General features: G+C 59.1%; 1 protein-coding gene across 1 annotated transcript in view; it reads left to right on the forward strand.

Annotated features, from left to right (window-relative positions):
• Nucleotides 1–974: 974 nt before the first annotated feature.
• EPHA8 (EPH receptor A8) overlaps nt 975–26,542 on the forward strand; it is a 30,321-nt gene continuing 4,753 nt past the window's right edge. Inside the window, exons 1-11 of the mRNA XM_043574049.1 lie at nt 975–1,035; nt 7,706–8,369; nt 15,295–15,450; nt 17,588–17,923; nt 21,998–22,122; nt 22,200–22,362; nt 23,592–23,685; nt 24,656–24,720; nt 25,554–25,718; nt 25,909–26,094; nt 26,402–26,463. Coding sequence (XP_043429984.1) covers nt 7,772–8,369; nt 15,295–15,450; nt 17,588–17,923; nt 21,998–22,122; nt 22,200–22,362; nt 23,592–23,685; nt 24,656–24,720; nt 25,554–25,718; nt 25,909–26,094; nt 26,402–26,463 — 1,950 coding nt within the window. The 5' untranslated portion in view covers nt 975–1,035; nt 7,706–7,771. The remainder of the gene's footprint in view (nt 1,036–7,705; nt 8,370–15,294; nt 15,451–17,587; nt 17,924–21,997; nt 22,123–22,199; nt 22,363–23,591; nt 23,686–24,655; nt 24,721–25,553; nt 25,719–25,908; nt 26,095–26,401; nt 26,464–26,542) is intronic.

Genomic DNA, 26,542 nt, shown 5'->3' on the forward strand with positions numbered 1-26,542 from the left:
GTTGTGTTGTGGAGGCTTTGCAGGGTCCCCTTGGAGGATCTGGCTTAGAATAGACTCGCCTTCCAGGCCATCCCTCCTTTCCCAACCGCGGTGACTGCTCACGGGTCCTGCCAGGGCTGGGGGCGCTGTCTGCGGTTGCCTGTTGCCTCGGCAGGTGCTCTGAACACCAGCCCTGCCGGCTCCGCCTGTGGGGCTCCAAGCGTGTTCCCGAACTTCCCCGAGGCTCCGTGTTCTCATTGGTAAAGAGAGAAGAATCAGCACCTCTCCGCAGTTGTGCAGGTCACAGAGGAGGCGTCCAAAGCGCCCCTCGCAGAGCTCAGCACATAGTAGGTGCCGAGAGGCCGCTCTTACTCCTCCCGATCTCTTCACATCAGACATGCATGGAGGACTTATTAGGTGCCAGGCATCTCTAGCAAGACGGTGGTGATTGCAGAGCCGGGGCCAGTCCTCCTGTGGGACAAATGACCGCAGAGTGTGAATGTTGGTGGGTGCTTTTGGATGCTGTCGTGTCCCACGAGCGAGACGGGGATCAGGTTGTCCCTCACAACACCCTGTAAGACAGGATCCGCTGTCACACCCATTTTTCACAGGAGGAACCTGGGGCTCAGGGAGGGGCAGGGACTTGTTCAGGGACACACAGCTCCTAAAGTGGCAAGGCTGGGATTCTGGCCCGGGCCTCCTGGACTCCCGAGCCCATCTCTTAACCATCCCGCTGCATCACCAACCCGGGAAACCCAGCGCTTGGGGCAGCTTGCGTTCTGGGGGTTTGGCCGAGGTGGTGGAAGGAGGCTTCGGGCAAGAGGCACAACTCGAACCGAGCCCTGAAGGCGAAGGGAAATGAGAAGGACCACAGACACAGAGCTGGTGTGGGCTGGCCTGAGTGAAGACCCATATGGCCAGGTGGGGCTGCTCTGTGGGACAGGGGAAGCGTGTCCCAGGGGCTGATGCTTTCTTGTCTCCTGTTTTACAGTGAACTTGCTGGACACATCAACCATCCATGGAGACTGGGGCTGGCTCACGTATCCGGCTCATGGGGTAGGTGATAGGCAGTGGGGCCAGCGTCATCCTCTATGAGCAGAGAAAGGCTCTGACTCACAGTCTTATCATCAGATAGATCAAAAGGAAGCAGATGCCCAGAGAGGGGAAAGGACTTACCCAAGGCCACACAGCAGTTAGAAACAGAGCTGCTGATTCTTTCCTTCCTCCCCCCCCTCCCTTCCTCCCTCCCTCCCTCCCTTCCTCCCTCCCTCCCTCCCTTCCTCCCTCCCTCCCTCCCTTCCTCCCTCCCTCCCTCCCTTCCTCCCTTCCTTCCTCCCTCCCTCCCTCCCTCCCTCCCTCCCTCCCTTCCTTCCTCCCTCCCTCCCTTCCTCCCTCCCTCCCTCCCTTCCTCCCTCCCTCCCTCCCTTCCTCCCTCCCTCCCTCCCTTCCTCCCTCCCTCCCTCCCTTCCTCCCTCCCTCCCTCCCTTCCTCCCTCCCTCCCTCCCTCCCTTCCTCCCTCCCTCCCTCCCTCCCTTCCTCCCTCCCTCCCTCCCTTCCTTCCTCCCTCCCTCCCTCCCTCCCTCCCTCCCTCCCTTCCTTCCTCCCTCCCTTCCATCCATCCATCTTTGCATTCATTCCTACCCTCCCACCTTCCCGCCTTCCTGCTTTCCTGCCTTCCTACCACCTTCCTACCTTCCTTCCTTTCCTGTGTGCAGACCCTTGGGATTACAGAACCATCTAGTGCTGGGCTGCCAGTCCTTAACTGTAAGGCCCCAAGCGTGGGATCCTTATATCTGGGTTCTGGGCCTACAGAGTCACATATCACAACTGGGCCCAGGGTGGCCGGGGACGTGCCAATGGCCAGGAACGGCCAGGAAAGGGCCCCAGCCAGGCCTTTCACCCCTCACGCCCCGTCCTCTCCAGGAGCTGTCCAGACCCCTGGACCCCCCCCCCCACCTGCCTCTCTCTTCTGTCAGAATCATCTGGGTGGCACTGCTAGAACCCACTGTGGCCAAACCCCCAGGCCCATATGGCCTCCATGGTGACCCTGGGCTGAGCCCATCAGGTCTCTGTGGGTTGTGTGCTCTCAGGCAGGGGGCCCCTCCCATCTTCCTGGGCAGCTGGCGCGGTAACCTCAGGGTGTCCAGGGACAACGCTGCACCGTCCCCGTCCCTCCACGTCTCTTATCCAGATCCCAGGGTGAGCAGGGCAGTCAAGCCAAAGTGAACCCGTGAGCCTGGCGGAGGCCCGATTCTGCCATCGACAAACGGGTGGCCCTGGTGGTCACCACTTCACTCCCTGAGTCCCAGTTCCCCAGCTGTTGGAAGGGATGTGCCTGTGACAGTGTCATGGGGTTTGCCGCAAGGGTGAGGGGAGGTGACACCTGGTCTGGGCACCGTGCCTGGCACATGGTGTGCCCTCCCTGGGCACTGTCATCGTTATTAGTGTGTGTCAGTTACATGTCACATACGTGTCCTCCTGCAAGGTGCTCAGAAACGCACCCTCACATCCCTGCCATAGACACAGGCACATCGCGTACGCGTGACTTGTTTCATGAACACTGGCTTCCGCGGCTCTGGAGACGAGGGGAATGATATTAATGATGATGAGGGTGATATTGGTGTCAAGAGTTAATGTTCATGAAGGGAGTAGGGGTATGCCTTCACTTTGGGGTAGGGTTTTTGTTTATTTAAGTAGGTTTCAAGCGATAGGGTTTTAGTTTGTTTTAAGTAGGTTTCATGTCCAGTGTGGAGCCCAGCTCGGGGCTTGAACTCATGACCCTGAGATCGAGAGTTGGACACTTACCCCATTGAGCCACACAGGCACCCCAGGGTGGTGTTTTCTTCCGGGTCATTTGTGGCCTGTGGCTGGGGTCAGGACAGAGCCCCCCTCTTCTCTCCCTGGAGGTTTTGTGTCCTGGCAGCAGTAAGCTGAGTCCATTGTCATCAGCCTCCATGCAGCAGGCTTCAGGGAGCTTCACAGGCAGGCCACATGGGCCTAAGAACCAGGAGGGAACTCCTTTCTGCCAGAGCAGGTCAGCCCTGCCTAAGGGTAAAGGCTGGGTCTTTGGGGTATCTCTGTACCTCCCTGGGCCCCAGTCTCTCTTTGTGGAATGCTCCTCTGTGTGTGCCCCCAGATGGCTGTCTCCCAGGGGTGAGCATGGGTGAAAAAGGGCTTGATAAAGTGGGCCAGCTCTGCCAGTGGCGGGGGGCCGACCTTTGAATGGGTGACTGCCTGGATGATGGCTGGGTCAGCATTTCCCCTGAGACTCAGCAGCCAGGAAGGAGTGGGCCTGGCCCCAGGTTGGCTCTGGGTGTCTCTGTCCCTCTGTCCTACTCAGAACTTAGGACTTGGTTTTTAGAGTAACAAGGAATTGTAAAGGTTTTAAGCAGGTGGGGAGCATGACCAGACTTGTCGATGATTTTCTGGAAATCTAAGGCTTGTTTGCTTGCAGAATGCTCTAAAGCATGGCTCAGAATTACCTTACTTGTTTAGGAGTTAGAATAAATAACGTATATTCACATAGCTCTGAATAATTCACAGACATTATCTCGTAATCCCCACAACCCATCCTGTGAGTAGGTACAGCCACCCCATTTCACGGATGAGGAAACTGAGGCTCAGAGCAGCAAGAAATAATTTGTCCACCATCAGGCAGGTTCCAAATGGTGGTCTCAAACTCCAGTCTCTCTGGCCCGGAGCCTGTGCTGAGTCCCTTGTGTTCTCTTTGGTGTGTGTCCTCATTGTGAGGGGGTGGGAGGCAATCCAGTGTTGTCTGCTCAGCCAGGGGCCACCTTCCACCTTTATGGGACCTGGAGAATGGGCTTGTCCAGAGAGGAAAGAAGGCTGGGTGAGATCCCTGGGTCCCAAACTCTAGATGTCGAGCCTGTTCCAGGCTAGCAGGTGAGGCATACAGATCCCTGCATCCAGGGGGTCTGGGGAGGTGCCTGGGAATCTTTTGTTTCATAAACTTTCCAGGTGATTCTCCTGCCCAGCTGGCTAGGGAGCCTGTGGATGTGGTCCTTGTGTTCCAGGCACCCCTCTGATTCTGAAGTTTCCTAAACAGCCTGGGAACAAGGGTCATCCAGGGCTGTCTCCAGCATCAGCAAAATGACCGGATTGTCAGGCAAGGCTGCACGGCCTAGGAGCCAAGAGTCTGGGTCTCGGATGAGCCATTACGCTGCTGCCTTTAATCAGTGTGACTCAGGCAAGTCACTTATCTCGCCTCCTCCACCTCCCCGTTTATAACACAGGGATGATCGTAGTAGCCATCAATGAGGATGCATGAAAGGGACATTTCCTGGTGAGAAATCGGAAGCCCTGAGAAGTTAAGCAACTCTGCTAAGGTTGGGGGGAGTCTGGCCCCAGGACCCAGACTCTTAATCAGGATGTGCCCTTCCCTCCACACGTTGGGACGCACTCCCCCTCTTCTGGTGAATTAACCGATGATGCTGCCCTGGGATGAAAGTCACGTTCTGTTGTCTCACCTGATCCCCTGGAGTAGGTGGGAGGGGCTGGTATCAGCCCCTCCCCACCAATTTCACAGGAGCACAAGCTTCAGAGAGGGGAGGTGATGTGCCCAGGGCTGCACAGCTGGTCCAGGGCATTCTGTTCCAGACAGAGGACGGAGTTGCAGAGAAGTGGTGGGGGCCGGAGGGGGGCGGGGATGGGGGCGGTGCCGGGCTCATTCCATCCTTGCACCAGCCTCCAGGAATTCGTGCCTCTCTCTCTGGGTGTCTGCAGCAGCCCCTGGGGCCGGCAGGGCGAGGCCAGGCCATTGGCACCGGTAGGGCGGCTGGGGCGGACTCAGATGGAGCTGATTAATTTATCCAGGTTCCTGGCAGGAAACAGACAGGGAGCAGCTGGCTGGCTCTTTGGTGCTCCGTTAATTGTGACAATGACTTTAACCCCAGATGTGACACCGCGCTGCCCGGAGGCCCTGGCTGCAGTGGGGGGCCCAGGGGGGCCCTGTAGGGGTAGGGGGTGTAGGAGGCATCAACTCTCGGGTGAGGCTGGCACACCGCGGACCTGTTCCCCAGGGGGCCCGGAGGCAGGCGCCGGTGGGCTGGGAAGATGCTGCTGGGTCGGCGTTGTAGGAGTCCTGTTCCTCTGGTGCCTTGCTGGGCCAGGCCCAAGCCAAAGCACTTGGCAGCCTACGTCTTTCGTCCTCTCGAGCCTCACTGAGGCGGGCCTGTCTGAGCCCCATTTTACAGGGGGTGGGCACTGAGGGTAGAGACCACGTGGCTGGCCAAGACAAGGAGAGATGGAGGGGCTTTTGTCAGACTTCAGACCCCCGAGGCCCCACTCCAACCCTTGTGAATTACTCAGAGCCCCACAGATTCTCAGAACATCATGAGGAGCGGTTTTTACCTCCCACCCCCCTTAAGTAAGAGGATCTCTAGTTCAAGGGCAACTGCCCATAGTGGCCCGAGAAAGGACAGCAAGGCATTGCATCTCTGGCCGAGCCAAGGCAGGGACCCGGAGCCCGTCCCCTCCATCTGCCCTCAGCCCCCAGCCCCTCCTTGGGGCCATCAGGAGTCCACTGAACTCAGCCCACAATAACTGCTTCTGGCCAACCAGCATTCTGCAGTTGAGGAAGCTGGGGCCCAGAGAGGAATGGGAGCTTGCCCGAGGTCACACAGCAGGTTAGAGACCAAGAGGTCTTGATCTCTTGGCTCCTGGCTCATTTGTCAACACTGGATCTTGGAGGTGAATCTTCTGTGTCCAAACTGGGCTATTTGGTGCTCGCGGGACATTGCTCATACTCCCCCTGCAAGAGCTTCCTGCTTCAGCCTGCAGGAAGTTCCACCCCCCTCTGGATGCCCATCCTCTTTGGCATAGAGCGCCCAACCACCTTGTCTGATGCAGTGTGAGACGGTCAAGGGGAGGGAGTATTTCTGGCATGTTGCTTTCCTTGTTTTTAAAAAAGTTGTGGTAGGGGCACCTGGGTGGGTCAACTGGTTGAGCGTCTGACTCTTGATTTCAGCTCTGGTCATGATCCCAGGGTTGTGAGATCGAGCCCCGTGTAGGCTCTAAGTGTGGAGCCTGCTTGGGATTTCTCTCTCTCTCTCTCTTTCTCCCTCTGCCCCGTCCCCCCGTTCACTCTCTCTCTAAAACATTAAAAAAAAATTTAATGAAGCCGTTGAACTGGGTTTAAAAAAACAATTGTGGTGAAATACACATAACATAAAATTTCCGAACCACATTCTAACCGCTTTTTAAGTGTACAATTCAGTGGCATTAAGTACATTCGCTGTGTCGTGTGACCATCACCACCATCTATCTCCAGAACTTTCATCTTCCCAAACTGAAACTCTGTCCGCATGAAACACCAGCCTCCCGTTCCCCAGCCCCCCGGCCCCTGACAACCACCATTCCATTTTCTGTTTCCGTGGATCTAAGTGCCTCATATAAGTGGAATCATAACATATATGTTCTTTCACTGGCTTATTTCACTTTGTAGAATATCCTCAAGGTTCACCCATGTCGTAGCATGCATCTGGATTTCCTTCCTTTTCAAGGCCGAATAATATCCCATTGTTTGGATATACCGCATTTTGTTTACCCATTCATCCAACGATGGACCCATTTGGGTCATTTCTACCTTTTGGCTGTTGTGAATAATGCTGCTGTGAACATGAGTGTGTAAGTATTTGTTTGAGACCCTGCCTTCGATTCTTTTGTGTATATGTTCCCAGAAGTAGAGTTGTTGGACCGTAGGGTAGTTCTATTTTTGACTTTCCGAGGAACCTCCATACTGTTTTCCACGGTGGCTGCACCATTTTACTTTCCCACCAACAGGGCACAGGGGTCCAGTTTCTCCACATCCTCACCAACATTTGTTATTTTCTGTTGTTTTGATAGTAGCCATCCTAGTGTGTGTGTGTGTGTGGAGTGGTATTGCATTGTGGTTTTGATTTGTATTTACCCTAATGATTAGGGATGGTGAGCATCTTTCCATGTCGTATTTGACCATCTGTATATATTCTTTGGAGAAACGTCTATTCAAGTCCTTTGCCCATTTTTTAAATTGGGCCGTTTGGTTCTTTGTTGTTGAGTTGTAGGAGTTCTTTATATATTCTGGATGTTAATCCCTTATCAGACACATGATTCGCAGGGATGTTGCCTTTCGCGCTGTTGACCGTGTCTGATTTATTTCTGAATCACTGATAACCTGGCTAGCGCCTGGCCCAGAAACCACCACATTCAACGTCCCCACATCCTAGTACTCCCTTTCTCAAGGATCTGAGGCATAGTCAGGTTCACGAATTAGAAAGATCCCTCTGGCAACTGATACGGAAACTGGACCCGTGGGCTCCCTGAATCACCCAAACAGAATACCCCCAAACTGCCCCCCCCGGGAGTGTTTGGAGTTGCCATGTAGAAACAAGGTTGGATTTTGTAGCCTTGGCATCAATTCCAGTACTGGCTCCACCAGTCACCAGCCGGGTGACCTCAGACATGTGGCTCACACGTGTGAGCCTCTCTTTGCTCCAATGCAGCAAAACACGCTTTCCCAGAAGGATGTGGAGCTCTCTAGAGTGCCTGACGGCTGTGACAGTCCAGTAGGAGGTCAGCAACCCCAGGGCAGAGACCCAAGTTCCATCTTCTTCCCCAGGATGCCCCCGGGGCCATGCATGTGGCACGTGGCACGTGGCCGGGGCGACCGGCAGGAGAGGGCGAGGTGCTGCCTCTCGCGTCAGCGCTGTGCTCTCTCTGCCTGCAGTGGGACTCCATCAACGAGGTGGACGAGTCTTTCCAGCCCATCCACACGTACCAGGTGTGCAACGTCATGAGCCCCAACCAGAACAACTGGCTGCGCACGAGCTGGGTGCCCCGCGACGGTGCCCGGCGTGTCTATGCCGAGATCAAGTTCACCCTGCGTGACTGCAACAGCATGCCCGGCGTGCTGGGCACCTGCAAGGAGACCTTCAACCTCTACTACCTGGAGTCGGACCGTGACCTGGGCGCCAGCACGCAGGAGAGCAAGTTCCTCAAGATCGACACCATTGCGGCTGACGAGAGCTTCACGGGGGCCGACCTGGGGGTGCGGCGCCTCAAGCTCAACACGGAGGTGCGCGGCGTGGGCCCCCTCAGCAAGCGCGGCTTCTATCTGGCCTTCCAGGACATCGGCGCGTGCCTCGCCATCCTGTCTCTCCGCATCTACTACAAGAAGTGCCCCACCATGGTGCGCAACCTGGCTGCCTTCTCGGAGGCGGTGACGGGGGCCGACTCGTCCTCGCTGGTGGAGGTGCGGGGCCAGTGCGTGCGGCACTCTGAGGAGCGGGACACGCCCAAGATGTACTGCAGCGCCGAGGGCGAGTGGCTGGTGCCCATTGGCAAGTGCGTGTGCAGCGCTGGCTACGAGGAGCGGCGGGACGCCTGCGTGGGTGAGTGTGCCACGCGGGGGTGGGGGCACGTGGGCTCAGTCCGGGCGGGGCGTGGGGGCCGTGGTGGTCGGCAGGGATCCGGGCGGCGAGCTCAGCACCTGGGAAGATGGGTGAGCCTCCAGGGTTCGTGGGTCAGCGAATATACCAGGCCGCCTGCGTGCGTGGGAGCGCGTGTGTGGAGCAGGGCAGAGAGAACGGAGGCAGGCACGCCACAGCCGGGTGGCGCCCTCTGTGGGCGCCGTGGAGGGGTACGTCTAAGCACGCCCGTGTGCTCGGGCACATACCTGTGCGAGGGAACGATTCTAGGAGCTCACGTGCGTGGGGCATCGTTTTAGGCACTTTTCACATATTAACTCATTTAGTCTCCGGGCCTCCCCTGTGACATAGAAGCTACTCTTATCCTGGTTTCATAGACAAGGAGACGGAGGCACAGAGAGGCAGAGGAACTTGCCCGGGGGCACACAGCGCGGGAGTGGCAGAGCTGTGACTTGAACCCAGAAGTCTGGCACCGGAATCTGTGCTTAAAACCGCCAAACTTGCACGGAGTGGAGGGAAGTGGAACCAGTCCGTGGGTGCATGAGTGCAGTCTGGGGCACCCAGGGGGTACTCTCTAGGTTGGGTGTGTCACTGGGGCACCTGGACCAGCCTGCCGGTGTTTGCGGGGGGGGGGGGGATCTTACCCAGGGACCTGTGGGAGGGGACAGCCAAGGTCCTTGTGAAGGGGAAGGCGGAGAACGCAGCAGCATGGCACCTGTCTCCCCATGAGCATGCTGCTGGGGTTCCCACGCCAGAGACCGAGAGCAGGACCCACACCCCAGGCTGCGTGGACGTGCCTCACGCTTGCACTGTGCCCCTCTGGGGGCAGTGTCACGAGGCATCCCAAGCACCCGGGTCACCGGGAGAGTCGGCTGGACAGACAGCTGGTGACCCAGCTGTACTGGTCTCCGCCTGGTTGCCCTCTGCCCTTCCTCGGCCTCCCCGGGGGCTGGGCACACGGCAGCGCAGCCACTCAGAGCATAGTGAAGCCTGCTGTTGGGACCACTGGTTCTCCTGGGGAAGGAGGAGGTTCCTGTGCAGGGAGCAGAGAGACTAGGGCCTGGCCCCAGATAGGAATTGGGACGGGGCCCATCCCTCGGCCCCAGCGGGCAGGCAGGGCCCCTCAGTGCTCACAGGACTGAGGAGGCCACAGGCTGACAATTTCAGGTGATGCTCAAGGTAGTTCTGTGGGATCAGGATCTCCCATGCAGCCACTAGGCCCTTTCCAGCCCCTCTCGGGGGGCTCTGGTTTCCTTAAGAAGTCCTTCTTCGCACTCCCAACTGCTGTGAGTCTTTGCTTCTCCAGGGCCCTAACCCCCAAAGCACCTTCTGTGACATTTTCCTGTTTCACCTGTGGCCTAGTTGGCTCCCAGGCTCCCAGGCTCCCAGCCTCTCCTGGCTCCTGTCACAGCCATCCCTGTGCTTCTCAACTTCCCACTGGGTAATTACAGTAACAAATACCCCCGTTGCCTTTACAGCTCACAAAGGGACGCTCACACATCAGTTCATTTGCTCACTGTAGCAAGGCGGGTATTAGCATTCCATTTTACAGATGGGAAAACTGAGGCTTAAGAGGTAGTGTCGCTGCATAGGCCTCCCGGCTGGTGACAGGTAGAGCTGGGGCCTGAGTCAGGTCTGTCTTGCTCGGAGCCACGTGTAGGTGCGTAACCTATCCCTGGCCCAGCACCAGCGCTCTCCCTGCCTGAGTGGCTTCCAACATCCCCTCATTCTGGTGCGGATAATAAAGTCCCTTAGCGACAATTTGTTGAGCGTTTGCCACGTGAATGAGTGCTTTTTACTCCTCACGGCAGTTACTCATTCTGTTGAGCATCTAGTGTGGCCCAGGCACGGGGGTTTCGGCACAGGGAGTCCGTGCAGCCGGGGAGTTCACACACTTTCTCATGCTTACAAAGGTCCTCTGAGTGAGGTCGTGTCTCCCCATCTTACAGATGCAACAAACTGAGCCCCTTCCACCTAAGTCACAGAGTAGGGCTCTGATCCCAGGCTGGCTCCCTCCAGAGCCCTCAGCTGCTCCCTCTGTCCCTAGAGCCTTCTGCCAGACCCCACCGCCCTCCTCTCTGGGGTAACATCAGAGCAGTTAGGAACTGGCATAGCACAGGCCATAATAATCAGGCCAGCTGCTCAGCGGATACCTGCTCAAGGTCAGCCGCTGGCCCCAACTCTGGTGCAAGTAAGCCCCTTGTCTGTCCAGCGTGCCGTGGGACACACTTGCTCGTGGGAGGGAGACTGGTCTTCCTGACTGGGGGATCGGGGGTCTCCGGTCCTGCTCCAGCCCCCTTGTTCGACAGGGGTGGGGAGTGGAGCCCAGAGAGGGAGTGTGTTTTGCCCAAGGTCCCACAGCGAGTCAAGGGCAGCACTCCTGGTAAAAGCTCCCAAGTCCCGGGCGGCAGGACCGTCCCAGGGCTGGGAGAGGCCGAGGCCAGTCTCGTTTCCTGGCAGCACTGGCACATTAATAAAAAATAACAAAGAAATGTCAAAGCGGGGTTAGGCAATGGCGGCACATTTCGAATTTTACATCTAAATCACAATACAACATAATTATGCCAGTTGCGAGATAATTACAGGTTTTATAAAAAATATTAATTCCTAACGCACGGCAGGCAGTGAGGTTTGGGGACGGGATGCCAGTGGTAGGTGGCATGGGGAGAGACTTCGCTCACTCCTGTCGCGGGTTTCTGTGATGGTCTGTGTAACCTCCTTTGAAGAAGCAACGTGGGCCTGAAACTGAGCCTCCCCCCCCGCCCCCCCGATGCAAGGCTCTGCCAGCGGTCCCCATCGTCACCCCTCCTTGGGTGGGTACCCTGAGAGTGGGGAGGCTGGGGGGCCAAGCAGGAGCTGGGAACAGACTGGGGGTGCCCTTCTGGGCTGCTTGAGTTGTCCTTTCAAAGCTGCGGCTCCCTCCACCACCGATCCACCTGCGTGGGACTCCCTGAGGACCGTGGGCCCCTGGCTTCTCCATCAGACAGTTGTCTCTGAGCAAACCGTTGAGGAGGAAGGCTGGGCCCTGGGGTCCCCGCCTGCCCAGCCTGAACCCTCCACCTTCCTTCTTAGCAAAAAGGGAGGATCCAGAGCCTGAGGCCTGCAGCAGGGGCCGGCCCACGGCGATGGCCTCCCTCCCGGCCTCCCTTCCCCCTGGTTTCACCCTCACCGCTCTCCTCAGAGGTGACAGAGAAGACAGTGAAAGCCCATGGGAAAGGGACCAAGCCAGTCGCCCGGCTCTTTGAGGCCTCACCGAGACCCCTCAGGCCTCAGAGACCCACAGAAGAACGTCAGAGCCAGGCGGAGCTCGTCCAGTCTGCCAGTAGGGAAACGGAGGCCCAGACAGGTGATGTGACTGGCCCAAGGGCACACAGCTAGGGGTGTGATTGCATCCCAGATCTCCCAACTCCTTGAGCAGAGCGGTCCCCTCACAACACAGTTCCAGACCCAGGCGCGCCCCCCCCCCCCCAGCTGGCTGCAGCCCCCTCCTCCCCGGGAAGGGGAGAGACCTCTCAGAACATCACCCAGCAGAGCAGCAGCCCCGAGTCTGAAGTCCTGGTTGCCGTCCTTCCCGTCACCTGGACGCAGAATACAAACCACCCTCCGAGGCCCTAATCATTTTTCTATAAATATCAGAGCGTCTCGTTTCGGAGGGGGAGCGTGAGCGACGAGCTCTTTTGCCTTCCTGACTGTGTTTAAAATCTGATTTAGAATTAATTTCCTTTGGTCATCCACCGGCAGACACCTTATTTGTCAAATCTCAGGCTCTTGGCGGGGGAGAGGGGAGAGGTGGTGGGGCCTCAGGCAGCTGCCGGCCTGACAGGCGGCCTGGGCAAGGTGCCCTCGGCAGGGGCAGCAGCCCCGCCTGGCTCCCGGCCGACACGCGGGCCACGCAGACTCCGGAAGCGCCCTGGGTCGGCGGGCGGGGCCGGGCCCCTGCCCAGGGCCGCTCCATCTGTCTCGGCCATTAATTCCCGGCTCTGCCTCCAGGTCTCCGGGCTCCCCGAGGCCTGGTGATTAGTATTCTTATTAAAGATTATTTTATTTTCATTGCGCGGATTAATCTGGCTCTGACACGTTACAGCCATATGGGTATTAGCAGAGCGCGTGAGAACCGCCCATCGGTGAGCGGCAGAATGGCCAGGCCGTCTCTAAGCCCCGGTCCATGTTGAGAGGCTGGTGGGGGAAAGGCCCGGGCTCCAGAGGCTCCCCCACCTGGGTTTGCATTCTGGCCCAGCGAGGAGCCTAGAGCAAGGCACTCCGCCGGCCGGTTTCCTCTCTGCCAAACAAATGTATTAATGGCAGCCACGTAGCATTGTGATAAGTGCCAGGCGCTGTCCTGACGTGAATTCACATGCATTTGCTCATGCCATCCTCACAACAGCCCGGGGAGGTGGGGGACTATTATTATCCCCATTTTACAGATGAAGAAACTGAGGCCCAGCAGGCTGCCTAGCGTCCCTTCGCCTAGAGCAGAAGAGGAGCCCAGGCAGCCTGCTTCCAAGTTTCCGCTCTTAACTGACAAGAACCAGATGGACTCTGAACGGCCAGGGGCTCAAGACCCACAGGCTGTCGTGCTGTGCTTGCTTTATGCCATGAATCACCCCAGGGTGTCACCATACGTGTGCTGTGTGCCTCTCACTGCTCCGATGGCACATTGAGAGCAGGACCGACTCCTCGTATCTCGGCTCCGTGGTAGAATCTCAATAAATGTGGGTGAAGGAATAAATGAGGGGAGGAATGAGCGAATGGTCCCCGAACTGCTAGCCGACATGGATCTGCTAACTATAGGGAGGGTCACTGTCATTCAGTTCAACAACAGGCTCAACAAATGTTTGCTGATGAAGCGCAAAACCTTCCTCTGCCCCATTCCTGGGCCTGGAGGAAGGCTCCTAGGCTGTGCCCCAGGGCTTTGTCTCCCGGAGGGCTTCTGGGAGGAGGAGGTGAGATCACAGTGTGTCAGCTAGGAGCCCCACAACCCGGAGCTCCCAGCGAGCCCTGAGCCCTCGTGGGTCTCTCCAGGGGGGAGGGAAGAAGTCTCAAAACTGGGGCACACGTTCGCCAACTCTCCAACCTGTGAGCCCCTTCTGGCTCCACCCCCTCTGAGTCTGGGAAGCGGTATCATTTCTCCCGATGCCGGGTTTTCTCTCAAGCCTGTAGCATTTTACAAATTAACTTGATTTTAGCTGTTACAATACACAGTGAACTTCCCGGTGGTCCCTGTTGCAAAGGAGGTCAGGTCCGTGGTGCAGCTGAGGACCACCCGGCTAGGTGGCATTTGGTCCTCCTTGAACTCCCGGGATCTCTCCCTGCTGCAGAGCAGATCACGGCGGGATTAGCTCACTTTGAAAACTTGGCACTGACCGCTTCTGCTCCGAGCCAGACTCTAGGAAGTTTGAGATGAATAGGGCAGCCCTGCCCTTGTTTACCAGGAGCTGCCCACAAGCACCTTCCGGTTTAGGAGGAGGGCCAGACGTACTGATACACAAGTACAGCCATAGTGTTATTGGTGGCGATACTGAGCAGGGACTGCAAAAGTGGGGCAGGGAGGAGTTGTTTCTACGCACCTGCATATGTGTGTGTGTGCGTACACGTGGAGGTGTGGAGAAAGGCTTCGTTCCAAGGGACAGGAAGATGAATCTTGAGAGTGTGACAGGTGGACAGAAAGGACAAGCCATCCCAGGAAGAAGGCATAGCACGTGCAAAGGCCCCGACGCAGGAAACAACCTGCTGGGTGTGGGGAGTGGCCGGTCCTTTAGTTTGGCCTGTGGATGGCGAGTGAGAGGTGACACTGGAGGAGGCTGCGGGAGGGCTGTGCCTGCCACGCTTTATTGTTAGGCCGTGAGGGTGTGAACCGGCAGTGACCAAGTCAGGTGTCGTTTTAGGGAGTTCCGTAACGTAGAATACCCCCACTCCCTGTGTGGCTGACAACTTCTTACTGCTCAGACACGATCCAAATACCATTTCCTCCCCTGAGAAAGTAGCTCCTCGCACAATTTACCCTTTGCCACCTCACCCGCTTTATTTCCTTCCTGGCAATGATCACGGCCTCGTTTACCGCACCCCAAGGTGCTGGCTCTGTGAGGGCAGAATGAATGGCAGTCACACTGGCAGCTGGGACTGGGGACTGGGGAGGCAAGGCTGGAGGCTGGGTCATCCAGGTGAGAGATGAAGCAGGTGTGGCGGAGGCCGGGGAGAAGGTCACGTACAAGACTGGTCAGTCCCGGTCACGGTGACAGGCTCTGGGAGGGGCGGGAGCCTGCGAGTCCTGGAGAGTCAGCATTGCTTGGGGAGCTTGGAAAACAGATCCCCAGGCCCCACGCCTGGCTCTTCTAACTGGTTGGCCGTGGTGGGGCCTGGAATCTATATTTTTATAGGGGTCCTATCACCTGGGTCTCTTTTCCAGTCACATTCCCACCTGCACCATTCCCTTCCAGCTTTCGTTCCTACCCAAGTCCCAACCCCAACCCTTGGATGCTGAGCCTCCTGACCCCCACACCCGAGGCAGTGTCTCACTCAGGGCCCGGTGTCCGGTGATGGGCAGACTCAGGCTGGAGACCGGCCTGGGTGGGAAGGGCCGCAGCGGGAGACGTGACTCTGGTTTGAAGAGGCTCTTTCCTGTGCCGACTTCGGGGCCGGGACTCAGGTATCGGGGTCCCAGCCTCAGTTCTGCCCCCGACTAGCTGTGCAACCCTGTGTAAGTCACAGGCCCTCTCTCTGCGCTTCGGTCCCTCCATCTGCAGATGAGGGTAGGACCTGGTGATGCTGAAGGGCTACACCCGTGTCCCTCCGGAGATCCCACTGGAAGCCTTGGGTCAGAGGGAAAGCTGCCCCGAGGCCTGCCAGGGTGGCCTGGCTGGCTCACCTGAAGCCGCCTTGTCCTCCGCAGCCTGTGAGCTGGGCTTCTACAAGTCGGCCCCTGGGGACCAGCTCTGCGCCCGCTGCCCTCCCCACAGCCACTCTGCAGCCCCCGCTGCCCAGGCCTGCCACTGTGACCTCAGCTACTACCGTGCGGCCCTGGACCCACCGTCTGCAGCCTGCACCCGTGAGTACCACCCCGAGCCCCAGCATCCTGGAGATCAAGACCGGGCCAGGACCGCATGCTCCCAGGACTCCAGGGACCCAGTCAGTGCTCTGTGGGTGAGGCAGGGACAGGTGGCTCTCTTGGGCCGGGGGCCAGTCTGGGGTAAGGGGGGTGACTCCGACTGACTCCTCCGTGGTGGCCTTGACCTCTCTGAGGTCCCTACTTCTTGTCACATGTCACCTGCCATCTCTACAGGGAAATCCTTCCTTCCTTCCTTCCCTCAGTCTTTCCTCTTTGCTTTGGGGAGCAGACGAGAGCTGGACTCATGCCCCGCCCGGTACCAGGCGTTTTGGGTCATCTTCTGATCCGGCAGTGATCCTGCTGTCCTGGGAGCTGGGGTGGGCGAGCCAGGGGTTCCCGTGAAGCAAGGGCCCGTCAGAGGAGCCCCCTAACCGCCACCGTCCTCGATGGACTGCCTGAGCTGCCTTAGTGGGTGTGGGGTTTGGGGTGAGTGTGTATAGGAATTATGTGTGGCCGCCTGCTTGGATGTGGCACGCGTGTGTCTGGTTCTGGGTGTGCCCTGGAAGGCCGGCAGCGATCAGAACACTGTGTGTGTCTGTGTCGGCAGCTGCTCCCGTAAGAGGGGCCCGCATAGTGTTTGTGTGCCTGGGCGCGAGCGTGAGAGTCTCGTGCCCACGTACGCAAAGGACTCTGAGGGGTGCGTGTGCACATGTGGGTCCCTGTAGGGGATTCCTAGGTCCCCGCAGAGCTTGGACGAATGTGCCTTGTGAGCCCAGCGTGTGCGCACGTGGCCCAGCAGGGGAGGCGCGTGTGCCCGGAGAGGGCGTGGTTGCGTGTGCTCATGCCCTGTGCACCTGAGGGGACTCCGAGGGGCTCTGACACCGCGCCTGCAGGGCTGTGTGCCTGGGCGTTCTGCGTGCTGCGGGCGGGGCTCCTTCATGGCCTCCTCTCCTGGCCGGAAGGGGCCTCTCACGCTCCCATCCCGGCTGGGAGGCGTGGCAGCCAGCTCAGCCTACCCCGTTTGCCAGTGCTGGTCTCTTGAGGTGGAGTGAGGGGCACTTCTCACTGGTTTTGCCCCCCGAGTCAGTCTCCAGTCTCCCCCTCCCCCCACCTCCATCACACCCAGCTCCCGGGCTCCCTGTACGTGGCGTGCACACACACACACACACACACACACACTTTGTCCCTCCCTCCCTCCGTCCACTGTCCTGCCCAGACCCATGCGTTTTCCCCACATGGGACCTGCCGATACAGAAAGGATGGCTGCGCGATGTGGCGCCTACCATGGGCTTTGCAGGCAAGGTGAGCCCAGCTCTAGGTCACGGACACTTGTTCTCAGCTAGCCGGACTCCAGTTTTTCTCCAAATCCACAATTCAGTGCCCTCGGGTTCTAGAAATCTTACGACTGTAAACGACTAAGCTTTTAGTATTCCGCACCCTTCAGATTCTACTATTCTCTGTGGTTTTGAGATTCTACTCTTCTATTTTCTTGAGATCTGAGAGTCTCCGCCTGAGATGCTGAGGCTTGAAATTCTGAGCCCCAGGGCCCACCCCCCTCAGCACCCCCAGTCCCTCCAGACTCGAATCCCCGCCCCCAGGAGCCTACCCCAGCCCCACCTTTCTCTCCAAAACCTCTGCGCTTCCCAGACTGGGGCTCTGGACACACACTGCTGCAGAGACCTCCACTGGGCTTCCCGGAGCCTCCATTTTACGCCCAAGCGGTGCTCAGCGGTCTGTGCTTTAGGTCCAGCGCAGGGTGAAGGAGTGAAATGCGGCAGGCAAACGACAGAGGCATTTCGCTCCCGCCCCCAGGGTGGCTGCTGTGGGCCCCTCTCCCTCCCCCCCAGGGTTGTCAGTGTGTCCACCTGCTCTGCATGAAAACGCCGGGAAACGCAAACCCCGATCCCTGTAGGTCCTGTGGCGGGACAGGGCAGGGGGTTCTGCACGCGGACCTGACGCCGTGGTCCGGGCTGGCACCGCCTCGGCCATCAGGGAGCTTCCCGAGGCTGGAGAAGGGGTGACCTTACCCTCGGGGAGCCCCACGTATCACGGGGGGAGTCCCGGCCCTTCCCTGGTGTGTGATGAGCGGGAGGCCGTTGCAGCCCACCACGGCCGCCCGCCGTTCTCTCCTCCCCAGGGCCGCCCTCGGCACCGGTGAACCTGATCTCCAGCGTGAATGGGACATCCGTGACCCTGGAGTGGGCCCCCCCCCTGGACCCAGGCGGCCGCAACGACATCACCTACAACGCCGTGTGCCGCCGCTGCCCCTGGGCGTTGGGCCACTGCGAGACGTGTGGGAGTGGCACCCGCTTCGTGCCCCAGCAGACAAGCCTGGTGCGGGCCAGCCTGCTGGTGGCCAATCTGCTGGCCCACATGAACTACTCCTTCTGGATCGAGGCCGTCAACGGCGTGTCCGACCTGAGCCCCGAGCCCCGCCGGGCGGCTGTTGTCAACATCACCACGAACCAGGCAGGTAGGCGGAGATGCTCCGTGCCCCGGCTTCCCTGGCCCCTGGCCCTCGCAGGATCGGAGCACCGCCCCGTACGCGGTGGTGTTTCGGGCAAGTGCCTGCCTCTCCTGGCCCAGCCTTCCTCCCCAGGACTGGGAGTTGCAGGCTCTCCACACCCTTAGAAAAGTAGATCCTGCCCCGTAGGTGGGAGAAATCCGACAAGGTCAGAGACGGGCCTCCATGGCCATCGTAGGCCTGGGTTCCAGAGCTTTCTCTCTGCCTCTGTTTCTTCCTTGGTGCACTGGGAATAACAGTATGTGCCTCAGGTCCTATTTGGGGGCTTAAGTGAGAGAAATGAAAACTCCGAGCCCAGCACCTGGCCCAAGGTACCTGCTCAATAAATGTCATTAAAAAATAAAATCACTCTGATTATCATTTTCCAGAACACCTGCCACTGCTGCCCCTGGGAGGGATTTGGTTGCACTGGTTTGGACAACAGCCATTTATCTCTGTGTGTCTAGACAGTTGCTGGGCTGAATTTAGCCCCTGGAGCCCCTCCCTTTCCAAATTCTGGTGAGTCCTGCCTGTCAAGTGACAGCCCGGCCCAAGAGCCCACCACAGTAGCTTCTCCATTAACGGCCACCCCATCACACATCTAAGCCCACCGTGGCCCCGACCCCGTCTCCTCCCAGCACCACGCAGGCCTGGTCCAGCAGTCACTATTCTCACCATGTCACCGAGGAGGAGTCTGAGGCTCTGTGTCACCCCACAGGAAGTGGCAGAGGCAGGATTCAAACTCAGGTCTGCCTCGCACCCAAGTGAAACAGGAGATCCAACTGTGAGCCCAGGGCACCCCCTCCCTGATGCCAGGCTTTGTCCATTCAAGAGATCCTCTTCCAACCGACATTTGTGGGGCACGCACCGAATGCCCAGCTCTGTGCTCGGGGCTGGCGACACAGTGGGGAATAGGCCTGTGTGCCTGGTGCGTGGGGCCCTGCCCTCGGCCACTGGTCTCCAGGGAGACTGGGGCAGGCGGCTGGCTGGCCGGGGTGCAGGTGGAGTAAAACCCAGGGACATTCCCGACACCGTCAGTACGCTCCATCGTTAAAAGAGAAACCCTCCCTTGAAGCCACGCTCCCTTCCAGCCCCCAGACCATTTCCGTTCCCAGGAAACCTTCCTGAAAGAGCTGTCTGTCCTGCTGTATCTGCGTCCTCGCTGTATCGGTGAGTGAGCCTCTTTGGGCGGCTCCTATCAGGCATCTTTCCCCACCTGGCCCCTGAAGTCCAATGCCTCCACCGGGCCACACGCCGCAGGGACTTCTCTCCCTGTTCTTTTCTCATTGGTGGAACACCTGCGTCTTGCCCCCAAGCCCTGCACATCCCCCATTTTCTGTTCACCTGTCTGGCCTGCCCTTGTCCATCCTGCCAGCCCCTCTTCCCCGAACAACCTCAAAAGGCTGGAAGGACCCTGGGCTTGTCCCAGACGCTCCTCCCTCCCCTGTTCAGCCAGGTCCATCTTTTCCGAGTGATCTTATCAGGGCCCGTGGCTTGGAATCCGCTCTGTGTGACATCCCACAAATGTACCAGCACCGACCTCTCCCCTGAGGCCTAGCTGCCCACTCCCGCCCCCACTTGGATGTGTTTTAGCCACACAGCACCCCCAGACCTGCACCTCCCAGAGGCCCCCCACCTCAGGACACGGCACCACTGTTCAGGGGGATGCTGGAGCCCCACACCCCGTTGTCAGCCTGACTCTCCCTCCCTCCCTCCCTCCCTCCCTCCTCCACCACCCGCCGGCCCCACCGGGCCCCACTTCAGGTGACCACCGCCCCCTCAGAGTCCTTCCAGTGCATCTGCCTTACTCCGCTCAGGCCGTCGTAGCAAAATACCGTAGGTTGGGGGCTTAAACCCTGGAGGTTTTTGCTCACGGTTCTTGAGGCTGGAAGTCCAAGATCAAGATGCTGGCCGGTTTGGTTTCTAGTGAGAACCCTCTTCCCGGCTCGTGGACAGCTGCCCTCTTGCTGTGTCCTCACAAGGCAGAGAAAGAGAGAAGTGTCTGGTGGCTTTTCTCATAAAGGCACTGATCCCATCATGAGAGTCTCACCTGCATGACCCCCTCTGTACCTAATTATCTCCCTAAGACCCTACGTACAAAGACTGCCAGGTTGGGGGTTAGGGCTGCAATATATGAATTTGGGAGGGGGACACAATTCAGTCCACAGCACTGTCCACACCCCCAGCGTGTGCTGTGTGGGCAACCACAGGGACCCCCTTCCCCTCGCCCCGTGACGCCTTCTCACACTGCGTCCTGAATGAGCTTTCCAAATGTAAGCGAGGCCCGGTCCTACACGAGCCCTTTACCAGCTTCAGCCTGAGCTCAGATCCCATTCCGATCCTCCCGGGGCCGAGGGACACCCGTGCCACCCACCCTACCCACCTTCTCCAGCCTCGCCTGCCCACTCTGACCACCCCCAACTGAAATGGCCTGACTCCACCTGGCCCCTGCACACGTTTCCTCCATCACACGCAGTGCCTTCTTCTGTCCCTCATGGCACTTCACCAACCTGTTGACTGCACATGGACTTACCTTCTTGCTTTCTGTCTCTGTCATAGATCATAAGCTCCTCGAGGGCTGCCGTGGTCACTACAGGAACCCCAGGTCCTAGCGGACCACAAGGCATGTGGGGGAGGCATTCAGGAAATCCTGAGGGGGCCAGGGCAGACAACAGCCCTGAGCAAATGGGTGAGGTCTAGCCTCACAGAATGCTGGCCCCTCCCCGCTCTGTCCTCCTTCTCCCCTCTCCCTCCTCCCTCTCACCTCTCCCCTTCCCCCCTCTCCCTCCCACTCTGTCTTCTCGGCAGCCACCTCCTCCTGGAGCCCTCAGGTGACCCCACCCTGTTTTCCTTCCACCTCTGCGCTCTGTCCCCCTGTGTCTGCTCCACTCACACGGGACCTCTGGCCTTGGAAGTTCTTTGGTTTTTAAGAGGCGCCCACATACTGCTGGCACCACAATGGTCTTATCTGATCCTCACCTCCTCCTGGCTGGTGGTGCTTCTAGCTTCTCTTTCTGGCTGGGGAAAGTGTCCCCCCCCCCCCCCAGATGGTATCGGTCCCAGCCAGCAAGAGAAGGCCGGGTTGTGAACCCAGGCCTGATTCCCACGCTGGTGGGGGGCCCCCTGTGCCACACTCTCCAACTTCACTCTGGACTTCTTAATTTTTCACGTCAAAGCCACCCAGCAGTATTTATTGGGCACCTGCTGTGCGTAGTCCCTGCCTTCAGGGAGCTCCGGGGAGACAGGATGCCCTGATAGGGAGCAAGAACTGGGCGTGGGGGGCAGCCGGGGGCAGCTGGGGGACCCTGGAGGTGTGGGGCCGAGAGTCACCTTGGCTGCCGTGGGGTCTGTATCTGGTACTTCCCAGCAGACTCACATCAGGGGTAACTGCACCGAACGCAGGAGGGAGGGAGGGACTGAAAGGCTCAGTGAGTAACGGGGGTGCACTGGGGACCTAGCGTGACACGGGAATGCTTGAGCTCAGATGGGCTCAGCTCAGGTCCTTCCCCTGAGTGTCAGAGCTGCTGCAGTCACACTCTCCAAGCGCAGGCGGTGAGGACGCTGCTTCCTTCCGTCCTGCCCCTCCCTCCCTTCTCCTTTTCTTCTTCCTCCTCAGGCACCCCTGAGATCCTGCTCCACTCCAGGCCTTGGGCTCGGGGTGGGAGGCATCGGGTGGTGGGGCCCCACGTGGACGAGGGTGTCTGCTGGATGAGGCTGGCGGGGCTCCAGCACGCTGCCAGTGGATGGGCCTGGCCAGCGGGGAGGTGGAGGCAGTGGAAGCTGGACTAGTCAGGCCTCCTCTGGGTCAAGCCAACCCCAGCGTCCTAGACCCCTGGACCGCAGCCAGGCTGTGCCGACCCCGGGTGACCGACCAGAGCGGCAGCCGGTGATTTGCTAGGAGGATTGGAGGGTGCCGGCTGGCCTAGGGCCGGGGCAGGACTGTTGGCAAGGTGAACACGGCCCAAGCCACGGTCCCTGGGACAGAGGCCGGGCTCCATTATCACCCACCCTCCCATCTGACCGAGGCTGGCCTCCCGCCCCCAGCCCCGTCCCAGGTGGTGGTGATCCGCCAGGAGCGGGCGGGCCAGACCAGCGTCTCCCTGCTGTGGCAGGAGCCAGAGCAACCCAATGGCATCATCCTGGAGTATGAGATCAAGTACTACGAGAAGGTACCAGCGGGGAAGGGAGGAGGGGGGAGGGGAAGCAGGCGGGAGGACTCTTGGCCGACCACCCCTCTCGCGGGCAGGACAAGGAGATGCAGAGCTACTCCACCCTCAAGGCCGTCACCACCAGGGCCACCGTGTCGGGCCTCAAGCCGGGCACCCGCTACATGTTCCAGGTCCGAGCCCGCACCTCTGCAGGCTGCGGCCGCTTCAGCCAGGCCATGGAGGTGGAGACCGGGAAACCCCGTGAGTGCAGGGGAGGACGAGGGAGCCGGGCCAGGCCAGGGGCCGTGGGGGGGGGTGAGAGGAAGGGGATGTGCTGAGCGGGTGCCTGTGCTGGGTTGGCATTTTCACAGGTGAAAGCCTGAGGCTCAGAGAAGGGAGGTTACTTGCCCGAAGGGACAGAGCTGATAACCACCCATCTGCCACTGGCTTTTCCTGAGTATCGGTGTGGCGTGCGGGCGGCATGGCGCCCTTTGCCAGCACGGTCACCTTATAACCGTCCCAGAGGCCCTCTGGTGCGTTGCCGTTATCCACATCCCCATTTCACAGATGAGGAAAATGGGGATCAAAGCAGTAAAATGAATCGTCCGAGGTCACCCAGCAAGGCAGGACTTAAGCCTGGTCAGTCTGGGGACGAGTTCTGTGCCCCTTCCGCAGTATCCTCCTGCCCCCAGCCTCCAGAATAGTGGTTCCCACAGCGTAGTCTGGGATCAGCAGCAGCATCACCCGGAAGGTACTAGAAATGCTGGTTCTCAGGCCCCACACCAGACCTTCTGAATCAGAAACCCTGGGGTGAGGGCCCAGCAATGCAGCGTTTAGTAAGCCCTCGGGGTGATTCTGAGGCGCCTTCAGGCTTGGAAACGCCCTGCCCCTGTCTCCAGCTGCTTGGGGTCCTTTCTCAGCTCTACGCTCGGGTACCCTCCCCGGGGTGGTACTGGGATAGAAAGGTTCAAGGCTGAGTTCATGACCCCCTTCCACTGGCACTGCCTTGGCACTCCTGTGCCAGATAGGAATCCTGCCTGGCTCGGTCCCATTTACTGTGTGACCCTGAGTAAGTTCCCTGAGTTCTCTGAGCCACACCTTTCTTATCTAAACACAAGATGACCCTGGGATTGCCCTGTAATTGGGAGTGAAACCCGCACCTCTCAGCACATTCGGCTTTGTTACTGTTTGACTATCAGGCAGGACAGGCCCGTTACAGCTGAGGAAACTGAGGCTCAGACAAGTCTAGTGATTCTCTGCGGCTCACAGAGCCCCAGGAAGTGGTGGCACCGGGGCGGGAAGCCAGGAAGCATGGGTGAGCAGGGTCTTGAAAGGGAAGCTTAGTGGAGGGTGGGGGCAGAGGGGGAGGTGGCCTGTGACCGGACTCTGGGCTGACTCACAGCTGAGGACGCTGCCCACCGAGCCCGGAAGAGCCACCAGACCCCCGGGCCTGAGAGGCTGGTGCCCCACCCCGCTTTCCTCCTCTGCAGGGCCCCGCTATGACACCAGGACCATTGTCTGGATCTGCCTGACGCTCATCACGGGTCTGGTGGTGCTTCTGCTCCTGCTTATCTGCAAAAAGAGGTGTGTGGTCCCTGCCCCCAGCCACCCCAAGCCCCTCCTCTGGAGCCCTGTGTCCCCAGCCCGTGCCGAGCCCCTCCAAGCCAGTGTTCCCCTTGTGCCTGCGGGCAGGTTCCTCATATAAACCTGCTCTTCTTTCCTCCTTCACTTTGTCTTGCCCGCTACCCGCCCCCCTCCCCCGCATGCCCCGCACATCCCCCATTTTCTGTCCGCCTCTCTGGCCTGCCCTTCTTCCTCTCTGCTAGCCCCTCGTCTCTGAACAACCTCGAAAGGCTAGAGGACCCCGGGCTTGTCCCGGACCCTCCTCTTTTCCCTGTTCACCCAGGTCCGTCTTTCCCGCGGGACCTTATCAGGGCCCCTGGCTTGGAATTGCGCTCCCGTGCAGTCCATGGGGTGGACATCACTTCGGGTGACCACCTTGTTTAAGCCTGTGATGTGGAGATCCTGGTCTTGTGTTGCAGGGGAGCTAGTTGGGGACCAGGGACGTTAGGCCTCTTCCACCAAGTAGATGTCAGAGCTGGGACGGGACCCCAGGTCTGCCAAAACTGAAGCCGTTGTTCTCTCTCTGACTCCATCGCAGAGGGAGGTAGCGATGAGGACGCTTGTGTACTTCCTGTCACAGGCAGTGAGGATTGGAAGCATTGTACTGTTTCCTGGAGACACAGGCCCAGGGGAGGGAGGGGGCTTGCCAAGGTCACACAGTGTGGTAGACACCCGAGGCCTCGCCTCCCGGCCACCCCACCAAGGGTGGTTTCGTGTAAAACGGGGCCGATAATGCATAGACTGCTGTGCGGGCCGAGTGCGCTTGACTTCGCAAGTTGTAATTGTCAAAGATGTCGCGGTCCAGCCGGGTCGAGAGCCGGAGGGCAGGGACTTCCCTCTGCAGGGGCTGACCCCGAAGGGGAAGGAGCTGGAAGGGAGGCGTTCTGGCCCTGCACGGGGTCAGGGCTGAGGCTAGGGCCGTCCTCCACAGGCACTGTGGCTACAGCAAGGCCTTCCAGGACTCTGACGAGAAGATGCAGTATCAGAACGGGCAGGGTGAGTGCGGGGGACCCAGGGACGTGGGGTCACAGTGGGAACCAGCACCAGCCCGGGGAGGGCACGGGTGGGAGGAGCAAGGGCCCACAGGGAAGAGCAGAGCCCCAGGGAAAGACAGCGAGGTCATAGAGACCTGAGGCCTCAGGTGTTGCTTCCCTTTATTGGGTTTGCAGACGCCGCTGAGAAGGCTAAAAACCCTCCGCCCAGGGAAATGCACAAGTTTGTGCGCTCACGCACAATTCTGCACACTGGTGGGGGGCAGGGGGGCATCATATGCTCTTGGATAAGAACCTGTCCTACCGAGAGCTTTCTCAGGACCCTGCAGAGGCCCCAGAAAACAAGGATAATTAGGAGAAAGCCTACCTCCGTACCGCACTTCTGTGCCCACGGTAGACGTTAATATTACTTATGGTACTGATTCTCACTGAGCTGAACGCAACATCAGAATCCTCCTTAACACAGTCTTCTAGAGAACTACTGTGAATCAAAATTGGCCTTTGTGATGAAAACATTTTTGCTACGTTTCTACCCCAGAACGATTTAGAAAGACCTTAAAGACTCTAGCAGTGACCCCAGAAAACCTAACAGCAGATATACTCAGAACTCACTGGAAACCCCAGTGTCCTCTAGAGACCCCATAGCTTCTCCACAGAGACCCTGTTATCGCTCGGTAAGCACATATTAGGCACCTACTGTTTGCCGCCACATCCTGAGATAGCCAAGGATGCTCCTTACCCTCCAGCCCCCACCCCAGACCTCTCCCAGGCCCATAGAACGCTGCGAAAGAAAGTCTCCTGCACCCTCCTGATGGCCCTTCTTTCCTGGTCCCTCAGCACCCCCACCTGTCTTCCTGCCCCTGCACCATCCCCCAGGGAAGATCCCAGAGCCCCAGTTCTATGCAGAACCCCATAACTATGAGGAGCCAGGCCGGGCGGGCCGCGGTTTCACCAGAGAGATTGAAGCCTCCAGGATCCACATCGAGAAAATTATCGGCTCTGGTGAGCCTTGGGGTTTGTGAAGGTGGGGACAGCACAGGGGGGTGCCCGGGGGAGGAGCACCCAGGGCAGAGGGAGAGGGCAACCAAGGAGCCCGTACGGCAGACATGTGGGGCAGGGGGCGTGCCAGGGACCAGGTGTGGAGAGAAGGGTCCCATAGCCCTCCCCTGCCTGCCCTGCTCGGGATCCACAGGAGAGTCGGGAGAAGTCTGCTACGGGCGGCTGCGGGTGCCAGGGCAGCAGGACGTGCCCGTGGCCATCAAGGCCCTCAAAGCCGGCTACACAGAGAGACAGCGGCGGGACTTTCTGAGCGAGGCATCCATCATGGGTCAGTTTGACCACCCCAATATCATCCGCCTTGAAGGTGTCGTCACCCGTGGTAGGTGCCAGGCGAGGCCAGCCTCACCCTGAAGGGCCCCTCCTGCCCAGGACCAGGAGTCTGGGTCCATCCCTGGACTGCCGTGCTCTGCCCCTGCCCTGCCCCGTCCCCCTGGTTCAGGTCCTTGGATGACTTGGTTGGGAGGGGGCCCAGAGTCCGGGACCCCAGGGGGAACCCTAGACTTTCTGAAGCTGTCAAGTGCTGACCCACCTCCTGGCAGCTCCCAGAGGGGGCATGTTCCTGGGGTCTCCGATCAGCAGGTCTCATCCCCCCACCAAGAGCCACCCCTGCCTCTGTCCCTCCCCAGGCCGCCTGGCAATGATCGTGACTGAGTACATGGAGAACGGCTCCCTGGACGCCTTCCTGAGGGTGCGTGCCCCACCCGTCCTTCCACATGGGCTGGGGGGGAGGGAAGTTCAGTCTGGGTGTTGGGAGATCATGTGAGGCC

The sequence above is a fragment of the Prionailurus bengalensis genome, chromosome C1 (assembly GCF_016509475.1).
Source record: "Prionailurus bengalensis isolate Pbe53 chromosome C1, Fcat_Pben_1.1_paternal_pri, whole genome shotgun sequence".
Lineage (NCBI taxonomy): Eukaryota > Metazoa > Chordata > Mammalia > Carnivora > Felidae > Prionailurus > Prionailurus bengalensis.